The sequence below is a fragment of the Panthera onca genome, chromosome C1, assembly GCF_046562875.1.
Source record: "Panthera onca isolate mPanOnc1 chromosome C1, mPanOnc1 haplotype 2, whole genome shotgun sequence".
NCBI classification, from domain to species: Eukaryota; Metazoa; Chordata; class Mammalia; order Carnivora; family Felidae; genus Panthera; species Panthera onca.
The window spans coordinates 185,079,890-185,099,104 of record NC_138346.1 but is presented as its reverse complement, the minus strand read 5'-3'; the positions used below and the strand labels follow the sequence as shown (position 1 = coordinate 185,099,104).

Here is a 19,215-nt window from a genome sequence, read left to right as displayed (position 1 = left end):
TTATTTCCTTATCACCTACCCTTTACAGTCTGATTTCACTCTCATTTGAGAGTCACCAACTTTTATTAAATTCAGACTCTGCCTGCCTCCTCCCTCCACCCCAGGCTTAGATTCTTTGCAATGGCTTAAGATTTCTACTCTCCCTACTTTCTCTCCCTACCCATTTAATATTTTGTCCTCCCATTACTTATACGACATTACAGTTTTTTAAATTTTTATTTACTTATTTTGAGAGAGAGAGAGAGAGTGAGCAGGAGAGGGGCAGACAGAGGAAGAGACAGAATCCCAACCAGGCTCTGTACTGTCATCATAGTGCCCAATGCAGGACTTGAACTCATGAACTGTGAGATCATGACCTGAGCTGAGATCAAGAATTGGACAGTTAGCCAACTGAGCTACCCAGGTGCCCCATTACACTTTTGCCTCAACTTCTTAGACTGTTCTTCCTCAGCTCCTTCCTGTTGGTAAACACAGTCTCTAAAAATACTTGCCTTCAGCCTCTACCTTTTCTTCCCTATATATATTCTTTCCTTAAAATCCCATTTATTCTATGGAGATGGTACCTGAATCTTTTTCTAGTTCTATGCTCTCCTCTAAGCATTAAACCTACATTTCTAGCTCTACTCTAGATACACTTTTTCTGGAAGTTCTGGAGCAGCTAAAAACCAACATCTTTCCCCTGTTCTCTATAAAACAACTGCTTCTGACTTGCCTATTTCTATAAATGGCACATTCATTCTAAGCCCAACAGGCTCAAATGAATCATCTTTAACTACTCCACCCCAACCTCATACCTACTCTATTATTAAATCCCTTGGCTCTTAGCTCCATATTGCCTCTTACTTTGATTCCTCAACTCCTTTCCTAGAGCCACTATCCCAGCTAATAGTGTATTCCATCTTTCCATCATATCATTCCCCTGCTTAAAAAACCATTCTTGGGTTTGATTTTTTGGTTGCTGTTGTGTTTTTTTTTTTCACTTAGAAATAAAATTAGGGGTGCCTGGGTGGCTCAGTTGGTTAAGCATCTGACTGTTGGTTTCAGGTCATGATCTCACAGTTGATGGGCCTGAGCCTTGTGTTGGGCTCTGTGCTGACAGCATGGAGCCTGCTTGGGCTTCTCTCTCTCTCTGCTCCTCCCCTACTCCCACAAAGGAAGGAAGGAAGGAAGGAAGGAAGGAAGGAAGGAAGGAAGGAAGGAAGAAAGAAAGAAAGAAAGAAAGAAAGAAAGAAAGAAAGAAAAAAGGAAGGAAGGAAGAAAGAAGAAAGGAAGGAAGGAAGGAAGGAAGGAAGGAAGAAGAAAGGAAGGAAAGAAGGAAGGAAGGAAGGAAGGAAGGAAGGAAGGAAGGAAGAAAGAAGAAAGGAAGGAAGGAAGGAAGAAAAAAGAAAGAAAGAAAGAAAGAAAGGAAGTGAGGGAGGTAGAGAGAAAGAAAGAAAAGAAAGAAAATAAGGAAGAAAGAAAGAAAGAAAGAAAGAAAGAAAGGGAGGGAGATAGAAAAGAAAGAAAAAGAAAGAAAGAAAGAAAAAGAAAGAAAGAAAGAAAGAAAGAAAGAAAGAAAGAAAGAAAAGAAGAAAGAAAGAGAAAGAGAGAGAGAGGGAGGGAGAAAATTCCTTACCATGGCTCACAAGGCTCTGTGCATCTGTCTCCTTTCCACTTTCAACTTTATCTTCTACCACTCTATGGTTCACACTGTAAGCCAGTCACAGCAGTCTTTGTATTCACTGGATCCACCAAATCTTTCCAAAATTCAGCGTCTTTGCATTTTCTGTTCCCTCTTCCTAGAACACTTTTCTGGCTGGTTCTCACATATCCTTCAGTTTTCAGAGGTCACATCCTCAGAGAGGCCCACCTTCTCAAAACTATCTTAAATTCCCTTTCCCTATATTCTCTATCACATAACCCTGTGTATTTCCTATATAGCATTTCATATACTGGAAGTTATTTCTTTTTTTTTTTTTTTTTTTTTTTTTTTTTTTTTTTATTTTTGGGACAGAGAGAGACAGAGCATGAACCGGGGAGGGGCAGAGAGAGAGGGAGACACAGAATCGGAAACAGGCTCCAGGCTCCGAGCCATCAGCCCAGAGCCTGACGCGGGGCTCGAACTCACGGACCGCGAGATCGTGACCTGGCTGAAGTCCGACGCTTAACCGACTGCGCCACCCAGGCGCCCAAGTTATTTCTTTTTTATGTGTTTGTCTCCTCTCCTCTACTCCTATCTCTACCTCCAAATATATAGAAGACCATGTATAGATAGGAAATGTTCATCGTTTCCTTTTCCTAGAATAGTACCTAGAACATTGTGGGCACTCAATAAATATTAAATGATTAAAGAATAAATTCTATTTTTGATCACCATTACCTCTCAATTGATAATATTCTACGGTTTTTTGTTTTGTTTTTAAGTAAGCTCTATACCCAATGTGGGGCTTAAACTCACGACCATGAGATCAAGAGTCACATACTCTACCAACTGAGCCAGCCAGGTACCCTGACATTTCATAATATCCTAACTCTTTGCTAGTATCTATCCTCTTTTATTCTTTCTATTCAAATATAGTCTGATCACATAATTGCTAAAAAAAAAAAAAATGCAGTGGTTCCCTCTGCCTACCTATGATATTAAATGCAGGGGCACTTGGGTGGCTCAGTCCATTCGCTGAACATCCAACTCTTGATTTCAGCTTAGGTCATGATCCCAGGGTCATGGGATCAAGCCCCATATCAGGCTCTACACTGAGTATGGAGCCTGCTTAATATTCTCTTTCTCTCTCCTTCTGCCCTTCTTCCCGCTCACTCTCTCTCTAAAATAATAAAATAAAATTAAAATGAAATAAATGCAAACTCCAAATTTTAGAATTCAAAGCCCTCTTCAACATGACCCTTTTCCAACCATCCATCCCCTACCACTTGGTTCCTCTTTATGGACTTTATCCTCTGGCCAAATTGGGACTGCATCTTTCAAGAACAGGGCACTCTAGTTTCTCACCAGCTTATCTCTGTTCCTATTGCTACCTAATCCTGCAACCTCCCCTCCCACTTTCTACATGCCCAAATCTATTCCCTTCTTCCAGATACACTGCAATGCAATTTCTTCCATGAAGGACACCTCTGTATATCCTCTCAACAAGATATTTCTTTCCCATTTTTTGAATTTCTCCTATTATTTTAGTTTAATTCAAAGCAGTTTTCTTATTCCTATTGCCCTCAACACACTATGGCTTCTTTGAGACAAAAATTTTTAACTCATTATCAGATCCTATGCAGAGTAACTAGCACTGAACTATGGATTTTACTAAACTCCAGTAAGACCATCACTTTTCTGTCTAACAAAATCTGTCAGGGCTCAGTTAAACTATTATTTCCTCTGAGAAAACTTCCCTTTACCTTTCTCTCATTTATTTTTTCCTTTCAGATATTCACTGAGTACCTACTACATGTCAGACATTTTGCTAGATACATGAAAGCTTTAAAATATTCTTGCTGGGGAGCCTGAGTGGCTCAGCCAGTTAAGCGTCTGACTCTTTATTTCAGCTCAGGTTATGATCTTATAGTTCACCAACAGCGTGGGGCCTACTTGGGATTCTCTGTCTCTCTGCCCCTACCCCACTTGGCTCTCTCTTCCTCCTCTCTCTCTCAAAATAAATAAATAAATAAATAAATAAATAAATAAATAAATAAATAAATTTATTTTAAATAAAATATTCTTGCCAATGTCCACTGAACAATGGATAAACAAAATGTAGTATACATATGCCTTAAAAAGGAAGAATATGCTACAATATGGATGAACCTTAAAACTATTATTCTTAAAAATAAGCCAGACACAAAAGGATAAATATTGTAGGATTCTACCTTTTTTTTTTTTTTTTTGGTATGATTCTACTTATATGAAGTACCTAGAATAGTCAAATTAAATTCACAAACTAAAACAATGGTTACCAGGAGTTAGGAGAAGGAGTAAATGGGGAGAACTCAAATATAACACCACAATGTTATATTATGTGTTATATTAAAAGCATTCAAGTATAGTATATATGTGTCTCTCCTACACCATTACACATTGGGATTATGAACTCTTAAGGGTAAAACCGCATCTTCTTATTCATGTCCACATTCCTGGTCCTACCATAATATCCACCACAAAGATAACCCTCTAAATTTTAAAGCTGCCCCAAAATAAAATGGGCTGTCTCAAAGGAAGATGCTAGCTCCCTCTGACTGAAAGATCACATGGAAGCTCAGTGGCCCTTTCTGAAAAATGTTATGCAGAGAATTATTACATCTGCAGAAACCCCAGCTGAACCAAGTAGTATTAACAATCTTCCAGCTGCAGGTCTCTAAGCATAAGAATTCTCAAGGTGGTTCTAGACTAGACTGTCATTGGGACCCCTTTCCAGCCTTTGTTCTTAAACAGTGCTGCAGGGGCGCCTGGGTGGCGCAGTCGGTTAAGCGTCCGACTTCAGCCAGGTCACGATCTCGCGGTCCGTGAGTTCGAGCCCCGCGTCGGGCTCTGGGCTGATGGCTCGGAGCCTGGAGCCTGTTTCCGATTCTGTGTCTCCCTCTCTCTCTGCCCCTCCCCTGTTCATGCTCTGTCTCTCTCTGTCCCAAAAATAAATAAAAACGTTGAAAAAAAAAATTTAAAAACAGTGCTGCAACTTCAGGTAAGTAATATAACTTCTGCAGGCTCTTTTCCTCATCCCAAGATGCAAAAATTGTTGCCTTTAGTTAGCTGCACTTAGGAATCTACCCATCATAAAACAACTTAGTGTGGGATTAAAACCATTTTTCAGATCAGACATTTATCTGTTAGTATTTATTATCCACTGTCTAATGTCTATCCATTATCACACACTAAAGTCTGGAGATGCAACAATGATTAAACAATGATTATCAGAGAACTTAAATTCTATGGGGTGAGATAGACAAGGTGGAAGAGGAAAAGAAAATATAGGAGCAGATTATAGAGAATTAAATTGAGGCAATATATATCCTTGGATGGCTACTTTGGATTGAGAGTTTAAGAGAGTTTAAGAGTTAACAGGTGGCAACTGTGCAGAGATCTGATCGACAAAAAGGAACCGAGGATGCGAAGACCAGAAAGAACAGCTATTGCAAAGGCCCTGAGACAGGAATAAGCTTCACTTATCTGAGGTACAAAAAGGATAGTGGGATTGAATGTAGTGGAAGGGAGAGAAGAGGGCAAGATATGAGGTGTAAAAAGTAGACTGAGACCAGGGTGCCTGGGTGGCTCAGTCGATTAAGCGTCCAACTCTTAGTTTCAGCTCAGGTCATGATCTCACGGTTCGTGAGTTTGAGCCCAGCATCAGGCTCTGCTCTGACAGCACAAAACCTGCCTGGGATTCTCTCTCTCCCCCTCTCTCTGCCCCTCCTCTGCTCTGTCTCTCAAAATAAATAAACTTAGAAAAAAAAAAGTAGACCAAAACCAGGTCAAATAGAATTTTGTAAGTTAGAATAAAATCCAAATTCTTTTACCTTAAGTGCAGTAGGGAAACTCTTAAAAAAGAATTTTAAGTGGGTGCCTGGGTGGCTCAGTTGGTTAAGCATCCAGCTTCAGCTCAAGTCATGATCTCACAGTTTGTGAGTTTGAGTCCCACATCGGGCTCTGTGCTGACAGCTTAGAGCCTGGAGCCTGCTTTGAATTCTGTGTCTCCCTCTCTCTCTGCTTCTCCCCCACTCATGCTCTGTCTCTCTCTCTCTCATTCAAAAATAAATTAAAATATTTTTAAAAATAATAAAAAAAAAGAATTTTAAGCAAAGGAGTAATCAGACTCATACCTTAAAACGATCACTACGGGTTGCTGTGCAGAAAATGGTCAAAAAGGGTGGGGAAGACTAGAAATTATAAGATGCTGAGAGGCCTGTCATGAAATGACTGTAAAAGATCAAGCAAGATGATGGTGGCTTAGTGTTGAGTGGCAGACAAGTGTGACAAGATTATGAATATAGATTTGGAGGTAAAGTTGAGATTACAAATACAGATTTGGGGGTAAAGTTGGCAGGATTGTTTAATGATGGATTCTAATGTGTTAGGGAAAAAGAGAGGAAAAAGAGTTGTGACTTGAGTACTGTAGAGATGGTGGTTCTATTTCTGTTTTTTTTTTTTAATTTTTTTAACATTTATTCATTTTTGAGAGACAGAGAGAGACAGAGCATGAGTGGAAGAGGGGCAAAGAGAGAGGGAGATACAAAATCTGAAGCAGCCTCCAGGCTTGAGCTATCAGCACAGAGCCCAACACGGGGCTTGAACTCACAGACTGTGAGATCATCACCTGAACTGAACTTGGATGCCTAACTGACTAAGCCACTCAGGTGCCCCAATGGTGGTTCTATTTCTGAAAGAAAAAAAAAAAAAAAACAAAACAAAACAGAGAAACAAAGAAAAGGAAAGACTAAAAGAGAAATCGTTTGAGTAGGAGGAGTCGGGTTAGAAATAAAAAATTCTGGGACACCTGGGTGGCTCTGTCAGTTGAGCATCTGACTTCAGCACAGATCATGATCTCACAGTTCCGTAGGTTTGAGTCCCACATCAGGCTCTGTGCTGACAGCAAGAAGCCTGCTTCGGATTCTCTGTCTCCCTCTCTCTCTGCCCCTTCCCCACTTGTGTTCTCTCTCTCTCTCTCTCAAACATTTAAAAAAATAAAGAAATAAAAAGAAATAAAACATTTTGCTTTGACCATGTTAAAATTAATATGTTCCCTAGTTATCTAAATGGCAAAGTCAAATAGGCAACGGGATATATGCATGTGGAGTTCTGGAGGTCAGAGTTGGAGATGAGGTTTATGAATCACCACCATATAACTGCCTGTTAAAGCCATGGAATAGGACAAACTCACCTTGGGAGAATGAATACAGAGACCCAACTCTGAGCCTTGAACACTTAAAATTTAGATACTGAGCAAAGGAGTGGCTAGTCTAGAGTTAGGAAGAAAATCAGAAGAGTGTGATGTCACCACAGCCAAGACAATAAACTGTTTCTAGGAAAAAGTGCCTAGGACTAATGCTACTAAGAAGTCAGGTGAGTTAAAAAGAGAAGTGGTTGTAGACAACATGATACTCTATAGAAAAAACCCAAAATATTCCACCAAAAAACTGCTAGAACTGATCCATGAATTGAGCAAAGTTGCAGGATATAAAATCAATGCACAGAAATCAGTTGCATTCCTTTACACAAATAATGAAGCAACAGAAAGAGAAATCAATGAATCGATCCCACTTACAATTGCAAAAAACCCCATAAAATACCTAGGAATAAACCTAAACAAAGAAATGAAAAATCTAAACACTGAAAACTATAGAAAGCTTATCAATGAAACTGAAGGCACAAAAAAATGGAAAAATACTCCATGCTCCTGGATTGGAAGAATATTGTTAAAATGTGGACACTACCCAAAGCAATCTATATTCAATGCAATCCCTATCGAAATAACACCAGCATTCTTCACAGAGCTAGAACAAACAATCCTAAAATTTGTATGGAACCAGAAAAGACCCCGAATAGCCAAAGTAATTTTGAAGAAGACCAAAGCAGGAGGCATCACAATCCCAGACTTCAAGCTATACTACAAAGCTGTAACCATCAAGACAGTATGGTACTGGCACAAGAACAGACACTCATATCAGACTACAGAACCCAGAAATGGACCCACAAAAGTATGGCCAACTAATCTTTGATAAAGCAGAAAAGAATATCCAATGGAATAAAGACAATCTCTTCAGCAGTGACATGCAGAAAAATGAACCTGGACCACTTTCTTACACCATACATAAAATAAAGCCAAAATGGATGAAAGACCTAAACGTAAGACAGGAAACCATCAAAATCCTAGAGGAGAAAGCAGGCAAAAACCTCTTTGACTTTGGCTGCAGCAACTTCTTACTCAAGGGAGGCAAGGGAAACAAAAGCAAAAATGAACTACTGGGACCTCATCAAAATAAATAGCTTCTGCACAGCAAAGGACACAATCAGCAAAACTAAAAGGCAACCAACAGAATGGGAGAAGATTATTTGCAAATGACATAACAGATAAAGGGTTAGTATCCAAAAGCTATAAAGAACTTCTCAAACTCAACACCCAAAAAACAAATAAGCCAGTGAGGAAATGGGCAAAAGACATGAATAGACACGTCTCCAAAGAAGGCATCCAGATGGCTAACAGACACATGAAAAGATGCTCAACATCACTCATCATCAGGGAAATACAAATCAAAACCACAATGAGATGCCACTTCACACTAGTCAGAATGGCTTAAAATTAACAACTCACGCAACAACAGATGTTGGCGAGGATGTGGAGAAAAAGAATCTCTTTTGCACTGCTGGTGGGAATGCAAACTGGTGCAGCCACTCTGGAAAACAGTATGGAAGTTCCTCAAAAAGCTAAAAACAGAAGTACCCTACAACCCAGCAATTGCACTACTAGGTATTTATCCAAGGGATACAGCTGTGCTGTTCGAAGGGGTGCATGCAACCCCAATGTCTATAGCAGAGCTATTGACAATAGCCAAAGTATGGAAAGAGCCCAAATGTCCATCGATGGATGAATGGATAAAGAAGATGTGGTATATATATACAATGGAGTATTACTCAGCAATCAAAAAGAATGAAATCTTGCCATTTGCAACCACATGGATGGAACTAGAGGGTATTATACTAAGCAAAATTAGTCAGAGAAAGACATATCATATGACTTCACTCATATGAGGAATTTAAGATACAAAACAAATGAACATAAAGGGAGGGAAGCAAAAATAATATAAAAACAAGGAGGGGAACAAAATATAAGAGACTTTTAAATACAAAAAACAAACTGAAGGTTGCCGGAGTGGTTGTGGGGTGGGAGGATGGGCTAAATGGGTAAGGGGCATTAAGGAAGACACTTATTGGGATGAGCACTGAGTGTTATACATAGTGGATGAATCACTGGAATCTACTCCTGAAATCATTATTGCACTATATGGTAACAAACTTGGATGTAAATAAATAAATAACATTAATTAGACACACACACACACACACACACACACAGAAGAAAGAAGTGGCCATTGGTTTTGTAGTCCCTGTAGACTGGAAGAGACAGAAGCCTGACTGGAGCGGTGGGGGGGGGGAAGGGGGGGGGTACAGAATCAAATGAATCATTGTAGCACACTGATTATTCCTCAGCACAACTAAAAGTCCCAAGGTATTAACTTCTTATAATATCTTTACCAGAAACTCCAAATTTCTAGCATAAACTACATGATTTTTCCTAAAGATAGTAGGTAGAAAGACAATAAAGAGTCAGATAAATCTGGATCTGTACCCATCCTCTGCCACTTACTAGCTATGTGTCTTCAGGTAAGTTTCTTAACCAGGTTAAGCTTCAGTTGCCTCATCTATAAAATGGAAATATGAATAATACCTATCTCATAAGGTTGTGAATAATAAGATATTGCACGTAAAATGTTTAGTACAAGGGAGCTATTATCATTACTGTTTTCATTATATTTTTCTTTAGATAGTTCCTTTATAAAAAAATCACAATACTTTATTGTAATTAGGCTATTTTAATTGTTAAAATTGAATATAAAAAAATTAAATGTAAAAATATCTAATGCCGTTTTCCTAATCTTTTAAAATATATTTGTAAATATATCTTTGTAAATATAAAAGGTGATACACCCACCACTTAGAAAATTCTAATATGCCCATATGGATGGCATGATATAGGCTGAGAATTGCCTTATCTTCTACATATCCTCATCAGCCTAAACTATGTTGAGTTTTACTCTCTGAAGTCTGCATTGAGAAAAATAATAGGATTATTAGAGGGGTGGATTCCCAACATATCATTAATAACCTCAAACTGTGCCCAGGACTTCTTTTTCACTCACAGGTCTTCTTCCTTCCTTACTTTTAGGGATCTTAGCCTTTTTTTTTTTTAATTCCTTCATAAAAATAAAAATTGTGGCCATTTTCATATAAGACATTTAAATATTTAATGTACAGAGAAAGAATAGTCAGCCAAACAATTAAAAATTATGTATCTAGGGGCACCTAGGTGCTCCCTGGTGGCTCAAATAGGTTAAGCATCTGACTCTTGGTTTCAGCTCAGGTCATGACTTCACGGTTTGTGAGTTTGAGCCCTGCACTGGGCTCTGCACTGGGCTCTGCACTGGGATTCTTTCTGTCTCCCCCCCTCTCTCCCCTCCCCAGCTCGTGCTCTTTCTCAAACTAAATGAACTTAAAAAAACTATATATCTAAATTAACTTCTTTTTAAATGTGTAAATAAACATTTAAATAAATACAAAAATCTCTCTATACCCAGAAATAAATAATGGTAGTAGAACACTAGTCAAATGCTGAAAAATACTCACCGCAAAGTCAAAGTGTAATCTCCCTGCATTTTTGTTGAGGCATCTCTGACCAAGAACGTACCATCTGGCATATCCCGTAATTTGTCATTTACCTCCTCCCTGAAAAACAGAATTATAGGAAAACAAAAAAAATGTAATCACTGATTGTTCTCTTCACATTAATCGATTAGTTGATTAGTCAATTGTTTTCTTCACATATTACTACTAAGACTAGTTAGGAGGGGATATGTCTAAGGTCACAGAATTATGGGGGCCCTCAGAGGTCATTTAGTTCCTCCCACTAGATATGATCTTTCTGTTTTGATTTTTGGAATTATGCAACCTAAGGACAGGCTATTTGCTTTTTAAACTCTTCCAGATTTCAAACGTCTGTAGGGGATAGTGTTTCCATTAAGCCTTTAGGGCTTCCTTAGGCAAGTCTGAACTTGTACAGTTTCAGGAGAAACCAGCAGCTGTTTAGAAAGAAGGTTATGTTTAAGGAACAGTGGCAGCTGTGTCTGATCAGAAGGGGAAAATTTCACTAAGTTCACAACCTTTCAATATAATCTTCTCCAATTTGAATTTATACTGATGATAAACTCCTCCCGCAGAGTTGGTTTAGAACTTTAAGAATACTAGAACACTCAGGAAAGGAGGGCATAGAAGACTCTTGAGTTACAGACCCACATGGTCTTAGAATGTAAGTTTAAGGGATGACTGGGTAGCTCAGTCAGTTAAGCAACTGACTCTTGGTTTTGACTCAGGTCATGATCTCACAGTTCAGTTAGTGGGTTCAAGTCCTGTGCTTGATTCTCTCACTGCCCCTTTCCCCCACATGCTTGTGCTCCCCCTCCTCTCAAAATAAAACTTAAAAAAACTTAAAAAAAAGAATATAAATTTAAATGATATTTAAATCTAAAATCATTTTATTATATAATTACAAAATAAAAATTTTCTGATCCATTTTAATATAAAAATATATTAAGTCTCCTCCCAAAAATTAAACATAGAATTACCATATAACTCAGAAATTCCACTTCAGGGCATGCACCCAAAAGAACTAAAAGCAGGGACTTGAATAAACATTTATACACCAATGTTCATGGCAGCATTATTCACAATAGCCAAAAGCTGTAAACAATCCAAATGTTCAAAGCCAAATGTCCAGATGAATGAATAAATAAAAATGTGGTGTATATACACATAATGGAATATTATTCAGCCTTAAAAAAGAAGAAAATACTGACACATGCTGTAACACGGATGAACCTTGAAGACATTTTGTTAAGTGAAATAAGCCAGTCACAAAAGGATAAATATGGTAAGATTCCACTTATGTGAGGTACCTAGAGTAGTCAAATTCATAGAAACAGAAAGTAGGATGGTGGTTTCCAGGCGCTGGGGAGAATAGGAGGAAAAGGCAGTTAGTGTTTAACGAGTACAAAGTTATGCTTTGGGAAGATGAAATAGTTCCAGAGACGGATGGTGGTGAGGGTTGAACAATACTGTCAATGTACTTTATGCCACTAAGCTGGACATTTAAAGATGGTTAAAATGGTAACAAAGGGGAAAAAAAAGAAATGAGTGGCACTCTGGGAATTAAAGAAAACAGACAAGAGAAAGAGAAACACAAGCATATTAAAGAATACACCATCAGCCTGGAACCTAATTTGACAGAAATGGATAGGTCTTTTCTAAAACAAAATTCAAGAAAAACAAGAAATTTGAAAATTCAAATTCAATATATATATTTCCCTTCTCTAGGCTCAGATTTTTCCAAAACCACATTTTACCCAAAAAGTAAACCTGTTCTAGAGTCCTGTTTCTCAAAATGAGGTATGTGAAGACTACATCAAAATCACCTGGGGAAACTGTTAAATGCAGATTCCTGGGCCCCACCTCAATTGGTTCTTGTGCATGCAAAGATTATGGAACCACTGACTTAGACACAGAAAGGTAAAGAAAATTAAGTACCTGTAACTATCTTTTATCCTAAAACACATGTAGCCATCCTATTCAGAAATCTATCCTCAATACAGTATTAAAAGTAATGATCACACCTGTAATAAAGATTTTCTTGTCACTTTTTTGGGAAGGACAGCATTTAGAAACTTTTGAAATGTTCTCACATATGATTTTCAAAATGGTAATCTTTAACAACTAGTAGTGCATTAAAATGTTTTATCTTTAACTAATTCTCAAAAATGATTTGTTTTTCAACTGCATTGAATTATAGTAGTATTCTAGTTATTACCTTGAAATATCCCCCCAGTACCATTCTGCATCCTGAAGAGAAACAGAACTGTCCTTCATTCCATTTGTAACAGCTGAAGTCATTGGCTTAGGTGGCTTTGGTGGAAGAGCTAGAAGAAAAATGAATATTATTTTGTAGATGTAAATTACTATTTCTTTTCTAATTTCCTCAGTCAGGAACAGCTCGTTAACCAATGTACATTAAGATTCAGATAATTATAAATCAAGTGCTATTTTATATTAAATGTTAGCCAAAGAAGGAATCCTTTTAGAACTCTACCAATAACTGCCTAAAATGTGAAATTTTCAAGCTACCTGGGTTTTTTTTTCCTTCTTATAAAGTGCTAACTTTTAATTCTGAACAGATGCCACCCAAAACTTCATCTTCTCTCAAAAGACAGTATGAAGCCCCTTCACCAACAATTCAGCCCAAAAGCCATTACATGAGACTGGTCATGATGGCCAAGAGTTAGTATCAGAGCCCAAAGCAGGTGAAGAAGGATTATGTCCATATAAGGGGACAGCAGCACAGCACAGGATCTCAGAGCCAGAGGAGGGTAAGAAGGAGATCCTCACAGGGACAGCCTGGCACAAGGTGTTAAATAAAGCTAAATGAAATAAGAAGCACAGCAGCACAGGGCCCGGTGGCACAGTGTAGTGGAGACCAAGCCAATGAGGACACAGTCCTCAGAAGTGGGCATACCAGTGCAATGAGACAAAGCCAGATAAGGGTGAAAAGAGTTTCTACTTGGGGGAGGGGAGGCTGGGAGGGGTTGGGGGAATGCAGCAATAGCTGTAAGAGATTAGGTACATACAGAGATATGGACCAAATAAGTAAAACTATTAAAATTAATAAGACCCAGTTTTCTCATAGTCTAAAAAGGAAGTTACAAATATGGAAAAGTGAAAAAATAGAACGATCCCTCGAGTTTGAACTGGAATTGCAGCTATTGATAATGAACTCATGAAATTCAATAGAAAGAGAGATGCAAATGTCTGTACATACTGGGAATGAAATTATTCCCAAGCTCTGTCCTGAGAGGTCCTGAGATCAGCCACACCCCCAATATGCATAACCAGTACCCGTATCTTTATTTCTAGTGCCATCCTCTACTAAAAACAATCTGGGCTCTTTGAAGAAAGGCTGATTCCAGGGCTGGGGCAGAGCAAGAACCAAATGAACCTCAAACATCATGTTAAGCCAAAAAGCAAGCAAGTGCTCAAAGAATGAGGGGCCACGACAAAAAATAAAGGAGCCAACTGAAGGGGCTCCCACTACCAAATATGGAGCATCAATATGAATAATGATAGTAAGGAAATATAAGTCATCAAACAAAATAAGAATCCACGTGTCCATGCAGGCAGATATAAAAAATAAATAAATAATTGAAAAATTAATGAGGAGGATTTACAAAATCTCAGAAGGCTTTCCTACAAAATGCTTATTAGTCACAAAAGTAGAAAGACAAGAAGTGGAGAAGTCTGGCAAATACCACCTTAATCAAATAATCAATTAAGTTAATACCACTAGTAATGATAAAATCTTGGGCCCCCAACAGGATGCAATGAGAAGGATAAAACATCACTTCTGTGATATTCCTGCCAAATACGCACAAACTGAATTTAATCATGAGGAGACATCAGACAAGCCACCATTGAGAGATATTCTACAAAAAAAAAAAAAAAAAAAAGGCCTGTAATCTTCAAAAAAGTCAAGGTTGTGAAAATCAAGAAAGATTGATGAACTGTTCCAGATTGAAGAAAACTAGAGAATTGTGACAATTAAATGCAGTTTGTGACTTTGTTACAAAGAATATTACTGGAGGAAGGACAAAACTTGAATGGGAGCTGAGAATAAGATTGGTGTTATAATACATCAACGTGAATATTCTGATTTTGTATAGGAGAATGTTCTTGGTGGTGGGAAATACAGACAAATATGATCATTGTGGGGTATCATGTCAGCAACTTACTCTCAATGATTCAAGAAAATAAATTATTTGTACTATACTTCTTTTTTTTTCAATATATGAAATTTATTGTCAAATTGGTTTCCATACAACACCCAGTGCTCATCCCAAAAGGTGCCCTCCTCAATACCCATCACCCATCCTTCCCTCCCTCCCACCCCCCATCAACCCTCAGTTTGTTCTCAGTTTTTAAGAGTCTCTTATACTTTAGCTCTCTCCCACTCTAACCTCTTTTTATACTTCTAACTTTTCTATAAGTTTGAGATGGTTTCTAAATATTTTTTTAATAAAAAAGAGACAATATAGAGGGAAAAGGGGGAAAATGTGAATATATTCTTCAAAACAGAAACTGTTAAGTATCTCTCAATAAGAATGTCAAAAAATTCAATGGTAGAAGAATAGTCTTTTTAACAAATGGTGCTAGGATAACTGGTTATCCTTATTCAAAAGAACACAATCAGACCCCTATATCACACCATATGCAAAAATTAACTCAAAATGAATCAAAGATCTAAAAATAAGAGCTAAAACTAAAAAACTTTTCAAAGAAAACAGGCTTAAATCTTCATGACTCTGGATTAGGCATTAGTTTCTTAGAAACCAAAAGCACAAATGACTAAAAGAAAAAAAACAGATAGACTGGAGTTGATCAAAATTAAAATTTTTTGTGCTTCAGATGACATCAAGAAAGTGCAAAGACAACACACAGAACTGCAGGAAATCTTTGTAAATCATGTATCTGATTTTATTTATTTAAAAAAATTTTTTAATGTTTATTTATTTTTGACAGAGAGAGAGAGAGAGAGAGAGAGAGAGAGAGAGAGAGATGGAGCATGAGTGGGGGGTGGGCAGAGAGAGACAGGGAGACACAGAATCCAAAGCAAGCTCCAGGCTCTAAGCTGTCAGCACAGGGCTCAACGCGGGGCTCAAACTCACGGACCGCGAGATCACAACCTGAGCTGAAGTCGGACAATTAACGGACTGAGCCACCCAGGTGCACCATATATCTGATTTTAAAAACTGTATCCAGAACACAGAAAGAACTCTTGCAACTTAACAAAAAGGCAAATGATTAATTAAAAATGGGCACCGGATCTGAATAGACATTTCTCCAAAGACAATATACACATGGCCAGTAGCACATGAAAAAATAAGATCATCAGCCATCAAGGAAATCAAAATCAAAATAACGGAGCACCTAGGTAGCTCAGTTGGTTAAGCGTCTGACTCTTGCTTTCTGCTCAGGTCATGATTTCACGGTTCGTGAGACTGAGCCCCAGGTGGGGCTCTGCGCTAACAGCATGGAACCTGCTTGGGATTCTCGCTCCCTCGTTCTCTGTCCCTCCCCTGCTCTCTCTCTCTCTCTCTCTCTCATTCACTCCCTCTCTCTCTCTCAAATAAACTAACTTAAATTCAAAAAAATAAAATAAAAATCACAATAGATATCACTTCACACCCTCTAGGATTTGACTATACAGTTCACCCTTTGACAACAGGGGTTTGAAATGCACAAGTCCTCTTTTTTTTTTTTTTTTTTTTCAACGTTTTTTATTTATTTTTGGGACAGAGAGAGACAGAGCATGAACGGGGGAGGGGCAGAGAGAGAGGGAGACACAGAATCGGAAACAGGCTCCAGGCTCCGAGCCATCAGCCCAGAGCCTGACGCGGGGCTCGAACTCACGGACCGCAAGATCGTGACCTGGCTGAAGTCGGACGCTTAACCGACTGCGCCACCCAGGCGCCCCGCACAAGTCCTCTTATACACAGATTTTTTGGAAAATTTCTTGGAGATTTCCAACAGCTTGAAAAACTTCACAAACCACATAAGTCTAGAAACATAACAGCCTGAGAAAACATTAGATATGTCATGAATGCATAAAATACATGTATACACTAGTCTATTTTATCATTTACTACCATAAAATATACACAAATCATAAAAAGTTAAAATTCATCAAAATTTTGTGCCACCACTTACAGATTGTACATGGTGCCATTTGTGGTTGAGAGAAATGTTAAACAAAGGTAAAAATATAGTACTAAATCATAACTGCATAAAATTAACTGTAGTACATGTTGTACTACTGTAATAATTTTGTAGCCATCTCCTGTTGCTATTGCAGTAAGCTCAAGTGTTGTAAGTATCCACTTAAAATGCCCTGTGACACTAATCATCTCTGCATGAACAGTTCATTTCTCTCTAGTGAATTACATATCACAGTAAAAAGTAATCTCCCGTGGTTCTTGCATATTTTTTGTGTTTAGTGCAATACCTTAAACCTTGAATAACACCAAAGGACCCACACAAAGTGCCGCTAGTGATGTTGGAAGCTCCCAAGAAGCAAGTTGGAAGCTCCCAAGAAGCAAAGAAAAGTCGTAACATTACAAGAAAAAGTTGAATTGTTTGAGGTCTGCAGTTGCCCACCAGCCTAAAAGACCATTGTTTTAAAAAAAAAAAAAAAAGGATATTTGTGAAGCCGTCACTGCTGCTATGCCAGCAGATGCAAAAACCTCACACTTCTTGCAAAATACTTTTTTATCCTGTATTGCAAGTGCAGCTTTTATAGCAGGACAGCTATAAGAAAGGCATACCTATAGACTCTAATATTATTCAAAGAAAAGCTAAGTCTTTATATGACAACTGAAAGCAAAAGGAAGGTGAAGGATCTAAAGCCAGAGAATTTAACCAGCAAAGGATGGTTTGATAATTTTAGAAAGAAGTTTGGCTTTAAAAACATTAAAATAACAGAAGCAGCAGCTTCTGCCAACCAAGAGGCAGCAGACAAGTTCCCAGAACCATTAAGAAAATCATGGAGGAGAAAGGAGGTCTGCCTGAACAGGTTTTTAATGCAGACAAAAGTGCCCTTTTCTTGGGGGGGGGGGGGGGGGGGCGCGGGGGAGCCACAAAGGACATTCATTAGAAAGAGAAGTGAGAGCCAGGATTTAAGACAGGAAGGGATTAAAAAAAAAAAAAAAAAAAAAAAGACAAGAAGGGACAGGCTAACTCTATCCTTTGGTGCAAATGCAGTTGGATTTATGATCAAGATCGGGCACCTGGGTGGCTCAGTCGGTTGGGCGTCTGACTTCAGCTCAGGTCATGATCTTGTGGTCTGTGAGCTCAAGCCCCACGTCAGGGTCTGTGCTGACAGCTCAGAGCCTGGAGCCTGCTTCGGATTCTGTGTTTCCCTCTCTTTGGCCCTCCCCACTCACACTCTGTCTCACTCTCTCTCTCAAAAATAAGTAAACATTAAAGAAAAAAAAAAGATTGTCCTTATCTATATAAAGCTGCTAACCCCAAGCCTTGAAGAGAAAAAATAAATACCAGATACCAGTCTTTTGATTATACAACAAGAAAGCCTAGATAATAAGAACACTTTTTCTAGACTGGTTTCATCAATGCTTGTCCCTGAAGCCAGGTACTTTCCTGGCTTTTACCTTGCCAGGCTTTTACCTTGCCAGGCTTTTACCTTGCCAGGCTTTTACCTTTTACTGGCTTTTACCTTGCCAGTAAAAGACTGCCTTTTAAAGTTCTTTTGATATTGGACAGCGCCCCTGGCCACCCAGAACCCAACAAATCCAACACCAAAAGTGTTAAAATGGTCTACTTGCCCCCAAACACAACATCACTAATTCAGCCTCTAGATCAGGGGGTCATAAAGACCTTAAAGGCTCGTGATGCACAGTAGTCTTTGGAAAGAATTGTCAATGATATGGAAGAGAACCCTGATAGAGAGAACATCATGATAGTCTAGAAGGATTACATCACTAAAGAGGCGCCTGGGTGGCTCAGTTGGTTAAGCGTCCAACTTCGGCTCAGATCATGATCTTGGCAATTTGTGGGTTTGAGCCCCGTGTTGGGGCTCTGTGATGACAGCTCAGGGAGCATGGAGCCTGCTTCAGATTCTGTGTCTCCCTCTCTCTCTGCCCCTCCCCCACTCATGCTGTCTGTCTCTCTCTCTCTCAAAAATAAACATTAAAAAAATATTTTAGAAGGATTACATCACTAAAGATGCCATCACTGTTACAGAAAAAGCCATGAAAACTATCAAGCCCAGAACAATAAATTCCTCCTGGAGAAAATAGTGTCCAGATGTTGTACATGACTTCACAGGATTTACAATAGAGACAATCAAGGAAATCATGAAAGAGATCGTAGATATGGGGGGGAGGGGGAAGCAGCGAGTGAAGGGTTTCAAGATATGGATCTTAGAGAAAAAATGCTATCACAATGGAGGAATTAACAGAAGACGTGATGGAGATGAGTGCTTCTGAACCAATGTCAGATGATGAAGAAGAAGATGAAGCAGCAGCAGTTCCAGAAAACAAAGTGACATTAGACAATCTGGCAAAAGAGTTCCAAATATCCAAGACTGCTTTTGACTTCATTTAGGATATGGACCCTTGTATGATACAAGCAACGAAACAAAACAAATGGTAGAAGGATTGATACTGTATAGAAATTTTTAGAGAAATGAAAAAGCAAAAATGTCAGATAGAAATTACTACAGGGGCGCCTGGGTGGCTCAGTCAGTTAAGCGCTCAACTCTTGCCCTCAGCTCAGATCATGGTCTCATAGTTTGTGAGTTCAAGCCCCGCATCAGGCTCTGTGCTGACAGCATGGAGCCTGTTTGGGAATCT

The 19,215-nt window shown here is 38.7% G+C and overlaps 1 protein-coding gene across 2 annotated transcripts in view; it reads right to left on the bottom strand.

Annotated features, from left to right (window-relative positions):
* The window catches only part of PIK3R3 (phosphoinositide-3-kinase regulatory subunit 3), a 135,433-nt gene that overhangs the window by 35,588 nt on the left and 80,630 nt on the right, over nt 1-19,215 (bottom strand). Inside the window, exons 2-3 of one of the 2 annotated variants that reach the window (XM_078451971.2) lie at nt 12,609-12,717; nt 10,376-10,474 (exon numbers count right to left, since the gene is read on the bottom strand). In XM_078451971.2, the coding sequence (XP_078308097.1) occupies nt 10,376-10,474; nt 12,609-12,717 (208 nt within the window). Of the gene's footprint in view, nt 1-9,338; nt 9,394-10,375; nt 10,475-12,608; nt 12,718-19,215 lie in introns of those variants that run through there. The other variant, XM_078451972.2, reaches the window with a different exon arrangement.